Here is an 8,354-nt window from a genome sequence, read left to right as displayed (position 1 = left end):
GGATGGGTAGATCTTCTCTGAGAAGACAGGACAAAAAGATTAGTGGTATGATGTGGGGAGCAGGAACAGGTTTGCTGTTGTGAAGGATGTTCATGATTATTTCATTTTGCATGGATGGACGGGGAAACTGTAAGTGGCCACATTGCTCGATTTTCCAAGTTAGACCCTGCTTACTGTGTTCCCTTCACTGAGGATCCGGCTGGGTTGACATCTTGCATTGGTCAAGCATATGTCACATGTTCAGGGCGGATGGGGTGGTGGTGTCTCATGGAGATGAGGACTGACTGGTCGCCTGGAGGACCAGAGAATATATTGACAAATGGTGGATACAACATGCTGCAGTCGTGAAGAGAAGAGAGTGTAGATATGAAAGAATCAGGAAGGGAGGAATGGTAAGGCTTCAAGAATGGAAAGAGAGTAAGAGGGATATAGACATGGAAGTAATAAGACAACATCATTAGAATAACGAGGGATACAAATAGCTAAAGGGGTACTGCAAGATGATAGGAGAAAGGAGAGAGGGAAAGTTACTATAGAGTACAAGGAGAAAATTAGGAAGGTGTTTGAGAACGAAAATTAAATCAGCACTCAACTACCAACATGGCTGAAAAAGAGTGGTGCAAGTGTGAAGGTAGAACACCTACCAAAAGTCAGCATTGCTTGGAACTGCAAGAATTCTTTACAAGGTTTTGAAGCATGGCCAATAAACAAGTGTCACCTTAGTCTGCTGGCTGTGGACAGCTGACCCCCTTTCCGTCATACCCAGCAAAATAAGCTGTGAGTTTTCATCACAATGAGAATAGTGATTTCATTTATTTGCCACAAGGGTAAAGGACGAGGGGGACAATACAAAGACAGACATAAAGTGTAGTAGGGGCTTTCATAGGAAATAAACATAATATACAAAGGTTTAAGAAAGAGAAAAAGGTGGGAGGGGAGGATGATGGAGATGTGGCCCTCCTGATACAGGAAGGCCTCTAGGGATAATCGAGGAACCCCACTGTCTGAGATTTCCCTAAACATCAAGAGCAAGTGTCCTCTCCAAATCACTGGTCTACACTTAGAGAGGTACCATCCACTCTTGCCATTTTTGCAACTTTCACCCACCTTTCAATAAACTCACTCGAGGACAGCACTTCCTTCTCCGCTCTTAATTTCCTTTTCAAGTGAAACTTGAAGAAGTCAATGAGACTTCCTCTACCAAAGAGGAATGGATCTGCCCTCATGCCTTGTCCACCAAACAACCTCTTTCACCACAGCCACCAGCCAAAGGAAAACTGCCTTGCCAACCTGATTAGAGGAAGGTGGTGGGGCAATCATCAGCTGATAGATGGATCCATCCCACATGTGACAGCAGCTGTTTGACATAACCCCACAAATCAGCAATTTCCAGACACTGAACAAGTGTATGCAAAACAGTTTTGTCCCTCTGCGCACACCTCAGTGATTGTTGAGTCTATCTTGAACCGGCAGCACCCCACTGTAGCACTGCCAGGTCAAGGACATCTGGAAATTATCCATGATTGTTCGTGAACAGAAAGTTCTCCAGAATAGACCAGCCAGTTCATTTTCAGTGGCACCCAGTGTCACACTTCTCCTTTACTAATCCTCTATAAATTTCTTAAGCGGGACATCCCCCAATCCCATTGCCCGACTGGTGGGGGGCTGTGGGCCCCTGACAATATTCTAGGTGCCAGGTGCCCAGTCTCAGTTTTTTCTTCACCCAGGACTACAGCTCTGTTAAGGAGATGAACTGCAGAAAGACATACCTCACAAATGGAGCCCAAACATGTTTACCATCCAGAAATCATTGCAGGTGGTGTAACCCAAAAGCATGTCTGCACATTAGGAGCCACAGCATAACTAATCTGCTACTCAGAGGATGCTGGCAACAGATACAAGTGTACGTTGTCTACAAAGTATGGAACAACATGAGTGATGCAATCCCCCTGATACAGGAGAAACTCCAACAAGGGTCAATCAAGGAACCCCACAGATCCAGAATCCCCGTGACTACCAAAGTCACGAGCCCTCTCTCCTGTTCTCCAATCTACAAGTGCTTAAGAGTAGGGCCATTCCCTCTAACAGTTTTCACCAAAGTCACCCATCTTTTCCACAAAGTCGGTGGGAGGCAGCACTTCTCTCTCCTCCCTCACTTTCCTTTTTGAATGAAACTTTAAAAAAGTTGATGACAGCTTGACCAACGAGGAATGTGTTTTTTCCTCAATTCTTTCAGCTTCGTCCACCACATAACCTCTTTTGCCTCTGGACAGGGGAACACTGCTTGCTCTCTGCCTTGTTAAGGATGGGTGGTGGGATGATTCTCAAAATGGATTCAGTTGATAGATTCGTCCCCGGCCCCCCAGTTTGACATAACTCCACAAGTGAGCAATACTCAGACACTGCACAAGTGTGCAGAACAGCTTCGCCTCTCCTCTTACTCTCTCTACCAACACTTCAGATAAGTTATCGCTTTCTACCTTTCTCCTTCCATCTGACTTTTCTTGTCTCTTCATAGACTCCCTCCCTATTTCAAATCCTTTCACTCTTCTTCCTATTTTTCGATTCCTCCATTTCTTACATAAAACCCTAGGCGTGGAGCAGGTTTCAGACAGTAAAGCACAATTGCTTTCGCTGATCTTTTTCGTTCCAGTTGTTTCTCTTCCTTGTTCTTAGTTCAAATTCTTCCTTTAATGACTTTGCTATTCAACTCACTGACGATGATGAAATACCAGTAATATAAGCCTATTCAATAGAGTCAGCCAGTCTTATAAATTGATTTCTTACTTAGGTACATGTTCGGTTATTTATAAAGAATTATAAGAATTTCTCAAAGAAGGACTGAGGTTCTGTGACATTCCTATCTTTCTCAAGATATTTAGCAGCGTTAATAACACATCTAAGGTTGTGGACCCTAGAGAACCAGTGGTACATTGTGCCTACCTCGTGTCCTAAAACCTATACAGCAAAATAAAAAAATGCTGCCCGTAACAAAATCGCCGGAACTGACAGCCTCTAATCTCCTCCCCAGCTACACTATTGAAAAGAAATTAGGGCAATTCGGATACAAATCCCCCACCCCACCCAAGACTCATTAATTACGGCTGCTCTACCCTGCTAATTAGGGCCCACATTATTTTTCGCAACTTGTCAGTAAAAATAATTACCAAAATTATTTCATTCAGTGATATGTTCCAAGGAAACGAAAATATCCATGTGGATTATGTTTAGAACGAAGCAACTTAGAGGTGTCGAGTTCAAATCCTTACAAGTATTCCGTCAACTATGGACACGGGACCCGAATTCTTGCTCCTACTCCATTTTCTGCTATAATCCTGTTCATATCTCCGATGCTCTTCTCTAAGAGAAGTAAATCAATTCAGTTCTTTATAGGTACTTTATCAATCAATCAATCCTGGAAGGATGCAAAGTCGACCTTGAATAGATTTGAACTCAGAATGTATAGGTTTTCAGTCACATTGTTAAATAACTAGACACTTTAATTACTCTAGTGCTCATCGCCGTCCAAATATTCGGGTTTCTGGCCGTGTCTCCTCTGACGGTGTTGGCGGGGAAAGACCATTCTGACTTGTAATTAAAGGGAGAGAACCGAAGGGAAAATTTTGAAACATTTTGGGTTTAGAGAAGAGAAACGAGATTGTGTGATGTTCATGCCTTTTTTTTAAAAAAGATAATTTACAATTTATGTAAGAGATGTAACCGCAACCGGAAATTGAAACCGGTTCTCTGAGATCTTTCTACTTTACAATTAAGAACACTATTTAGCAAATATTTTGCATCAAGAAATAGATTTCTTCAATAAAACTAATTAAAAATTAATATGTAGGATAAAAAATATTACAAAAAATACTATTAAAGAGGAAATACAATTTTACACAATAATATTTTCGTAGATGTTTTAGTTATGATGTTATTGTCGAGGAGTTTGTTAAATCGCTCTCCGCCACTCCACAACATAGCAGTAAATATTATAAAGAAGGAATATTTTAGTCGACCAACCTAACTGTCTTGGCGCCAAATTTCTTTCTCACCTCTTTAGAAATGTTAGAAATGTTCCAATTTAAAAAACAAACAAAAACAATGAATGTTGTTTGTTGTTAGGTTGCTAAGGAGATATTTCGGAGCACAGAAAATGTAATTCTTCACTATGATTGGTTAAAATGTCGCTGTTTGTCATTTATTTCTTTTGAGCAATATTGCACAAAATATAATGAACAAAAAAGAATTAGTGTTGCTAGTAATTTAATTTCTACATTAAAATATAAAAGATAATGAAGTTTTATTTCAATAATACTATTTATAAATTTATTGTAACTTCACCTTGGTAAATGTTATCAAAATGGCTTCATCGGCTGAGGACGACGACGGAAAGAACCGATTAAATAATGAAATAAAAGCTGAACCGACTTTATTGGCAGTAAATAATGATGATGACAAGCAGATTACGAATCAGCGAAATAATAGACTGTCTAATTTAAAAGGTATTTTCTATTTTTATGTTAATTTATTATTGAACATTATGTTGAGTGTCTGAGGTGATTCTATTTAACCACAGGCCAGTCCTTAAGAGGCATGGATCAGAATTGACCGGTTCTTGGTCCACCTTGGAATATTGTGACAGTGTATCGTTCTTTTGCCAAATTAGCATGATGTAATTTGTATATTATTTCTAGCTGGGCCAGCAACCACATAAGGGGCTCCCTATTTCCTTGTCTTATTTCTCTGTCATAACATTGTTAAGAGTGACTTTCGTCCTGGACCCAAGATAGACTTATACCAGTTGTAAGTTAGCATCTTCAGTCAGGTAGCTTCTATTATTATAACACATTCTTTTAATGATATCAACACTATGCCCTTTACCCAGGAGACTTGAAGTAAAACTGCCGGAACACGTGTCTGTATTTACTTCAAATAATCGGAAATTTTTTCCCGCTACAACTGGTGCACTTTTGGAATATTCAATCATTTAACTGAAATCATCAATAAAACGGAGATTCTTGGAAGAAGTCCTGTATAATTTCGCCTCAAGAAAAAAAGAAAAAAAAGCAGCTTCTTTCAAAAATTCATTTTTCTACAAGCTTCTACCTTGACCCCCTCCATTCTTGTGTCTTTGGAATTGTTGTCACAAAATGAATTTGTATTTGCCTTTCTTTCATCATTTTATTTCATGGCACATAAAAAAAATTCAACAAGTGCTTGTTTGACTGTGTGGTAAAAAGTTTGCTTCCCAGCCACGTTCTTCCAGGTTCATTCCCATTGCGTGGCACCTTTTCAGCAAGTGCCTCACAGTGGGCATTTGGTAGACGGAAACTGAACGAAGCCCATCGTATGGGGTTGGGACACAATGAGGAGTTTTTACTGCATTTTTGACTTTGAAACAAAATATATTTTTTACAAATGTTCATTACTTTACAAAAATTAAATTGCTAAGCAAATGGCTTTCCTTAAGCATTGTAGCATAATCTGAATGTTTCCGAATATTATCGCTATTTTCTTTGAGCATATAAAAGACAAATTTGACTGGCGCAAAATGAGTAACACATGATAAGGTAAACTTGCCACTTCAGTTCTCCAGAATTACATTTGAAAACAGACTCCTACACATCCAATATCCATCGCTAGACATAAGAAAAATCAGAAATGCAAAAAGAAAAAAGAAATGATCTATGTCAGATGAAAGAGGATCTGGGGAAAATGGTACCATGATATTAACGAAACTAGACTAAATAGAAAAGCTCAACAGAAATATACTCCATAACTTCTTCCTAATCTGTTGCAGTGTCCTCCTCATATATTTACTCACCGTGCAGTTAAAGAGAAGGAATTAGACATTACCCATTTTTACTCCATTTTTAGACAGCATATTTTGAAACAGATTAGACTTTATCAATATTTTTTCTCCCACCGAGAAAAGAATATTGTTTGTCAAACACCAAAAATTATCCAGTTGTTTCACCAGCAGCCTCAATTACAATTGGATCAGAGTGGAGGAAAAATTTCTTGGAAAAAAAAAAAAAAGTACCTGTCCCCTGACTAGGTTTCGAACTCTTCCCACCTCAACAACAATAGCAACATCTCGGCTGCCCAACTTCTACTCCCAGACATAATGAGGCAATACTTGCAATTTATTGATTTCAAATAGGGAAAAAATGAGAAATTAGAAATTACATGTTTTACCTTGGTTACTAATTTTGCCACCTTCCTCGTGTGTGTGTCTGTGTCTGTTTTACCCCCAGCACTTTGACTACTGGTGTTGGTTTGTTTACATCCCCATAACTTAGTGGTTTAGCAAAAGAGATTGATAGAATAAGTATCAGGCTTTAAAAAAGAAAGTACTGGCATTGACTCCTTTGACTAAGAATTCTTCAAGGCAGTGATTGAACACAAAATCATGTGGTTGAGAAGCATAAAAAATTTTTAAAATTGTGGTCTGTGTGGAGTGGGGGAAGAAAGATGTTAAAAAATGGAATTTTGGAGAAAAATTTATTTTGTTGAATTGTCTATGACTACGACCCTGAAATCTTTCAGAGTGGAAGACCCCCAACTTCTCCAAGACCAAAGAAAGCATAAAAGAGTCTAAGCAATGTGAAGACACTGTTGACGGTTTTCTTCTTCTGTTACAAGGGTCATTGTTCACCCTGAGTATGCTCTACTTGGTCAGACAATAAACAAGGAATACTGCCATGACATGTGGCGTTTGTAGGATGTTGTTCACTAGAGAAGGATAGAATTGAATGTGTCTAGTGAGTGGCAACTCCACCGGGACCATGCACCATGCCCATTCACTGCAGCAGTTTTGGATCCAGCACAACATTGCCCTGGTCCCAACAACTACCATGTTACCCGATCTCGACCTTTGTGACTTTTGCTTTTTTACCATTGGTCTTAGAAAGGGCATCCAGCTGTAAAAACCCTGCCAAAACAGACCCAGAAGTCTGGTGCAGACTCATGCCTGGCCGGCTCCTGTCGAACCGTCCGACCCATGCCAGCATGGAAAACGGACGTTAAACGATGGTGATGATGAAATCCCATTTGAAAGGAATAAAATTTCAAAGACATCAAAGAAATCCAAGAGAAAGCGATGGGGCAGGTTGAACAAATTTTACCAAAACAGTTTTAAAAAAAAAAAGCAAAATCTGAATCGAAACACTTGTACAAAATGCAAAAAATCGATGGTGAATCAATGGTGATGATATAATTATAAGAAAACGTTTGGGTAAAATTGCTGAGAATGTTTTTGTTTGTGTTTCAGGGGCTGCATTCTTTACGTCTTTGACTACGGCTTCTCTTTTGTTTGGCTTTGGAACAACGGTAGCCATGGCTAAGAAGAAAGACCCTGCCATGTTTGCTAAGGTAAATCACTTTAATTAATATTTCAAAATAACATTGAAACTTTTTCAAATAGATTTTGCTTTGACGATTTCTTTTCTTTTTTTTTTGTTTGTTTGTTCCCCTCCTCACAAATCTCTCCTCTAATGCCAGCCATCACTCACTTTCACCATTGATCACTTCCACCTGTATTACAACCCATCTATTTCTTTATTGTCCATAGGGGGCTAAACATAGAGGAGACAAACAAGGACAGACAAAGGGATTAGGTCGATTACTGGTACTTATTTAATCGACCCTGAAAGGATGAAAGGCAAAGTCGACCTCGGTGGAATTTGAACTCAGAACATAACAGCAGACGAAATACCACTAAGCATTTCGCTCAGCGTGCTAAAGATTCTGCCAGCTCACCACCTGTATTACAACCCATCATGCTTCCCCCCCCCTGCTTATTCTTCTCTTGTCACTCTCTCTCTCTTCTACTCACCTCTTCATACATACTACTTTGTGCATCTGTTTGCATCATAATCGATCAAGGATTCTGTAGCTTTAGGTGTTACAAGACAAGCTCACTTGTGCCGTTGCCAGTGATTGGAAGGCCATTGAGCTATAGAAACCCTGCTGTGTTCGGCTGAAACCTGGTCCCCGACCATGTCTAGGGAAGCAGTGTAATTCTTCCTAAAGAATTAATTCAGGCACTGTACCAGCCTCCCCAACCCACACCAGCATGGTAAATGGATGTCAAATGATGATGATTCAACAGCAACAATTCTGAGAGCTGCAGGAATGAAACTAGAAAATAATTTGATTATTTTCTCCATTCCCGACAGAGGGAAATGTTTCAATTATTTCCTGTATCAAAGTTAGGAGTGGGTGTGTGATAAGTAGCCTGCTTACCGACCACATGGTTCTGGGTTCAGTCCCACTGTGTGGCACCTTGGGCAAGTGTCTTCTACTATAGCCTTTGGCCAACCAAAGCCTTCTGAGTGGATTTGGTAGACGGA

The 8,354-nt window shown here is 39.7% G+C and overlaps 2 protein-coding genes across 4 annotated transcripts in view; one reads left to right on the top strand and one right to left on the bottom strand.

The window, feature by feature from the left end:
- Nucleotides 1–4,135, bottom strand: part of LOC106869906 (radial spoke head protein 3 homolog B) — a 47,420-nt gene extending 43,285 nt beyond the window's left edge. Inside the window, exon 1 of one of the 2 annotated variants that reach the window (XM_052965827.1) lies at nucleotides 4,021–4,135. The gene's annotated coding sequence lies outside the window, so the exon portion shown is untranslated. The remainder of the gene's footprint in view (nucleotides 1–4,020) is intronic. The other variant, XM_052965828.1, reaches the window with a different exon arrangement.
- An 86-nt stretch (nucleotides 4,136–4,221) lies between these two features.
- The window catches only part of LOC106869907 (transmembrane protein 242), a 23,238-nt gene continuing 19,105 nt past the window's right edge, over nucleotides 4,222–8,354 (top strand). The window contains exons 1-2 of one of the 2 annotated variants that reach the window (XM_052965829.1): nucleotides 4,222–4,502; nucleotides 7,274–7,374. In XM_052965829.1, the coding sequence (XP_052821789.1) occupies nucleotides 4,361–4,502; nucleotides 7,274–7,374 (243 nt within the window). In that variant the 5' untranslated portion in view covers nucleotides 4,222–4,360. The remainder of the gene's footprint in view (nucleotides 4,503–7,273; nucleotides 7,375–8,354) is intronic. The other variant, XM_014915839.2, reaches the window with a different exon arrangement.

Source organism: Octopus bimaculoides, chromosome 2 (genome assembly GCF_001194135.2).
Source record: "Octopus bimaculoides isolate UCB-OBI-ISO-001 chromosome 2, ASM119413v2, whole genome shotgun sequence".
In the NCBI taxonomy this organism is placed as follows: domain Eukaryota; kingdom Metazoa; phylum Mollusca; class Cephalopoda; order Octopoda; family Octopodidae; genus Octopus; species Octopus bimaculoides.
Note: the sequence above shows the minus strand (reverse complement) of the source record. Positions and strands in the feature narration are given on the sequence as shown.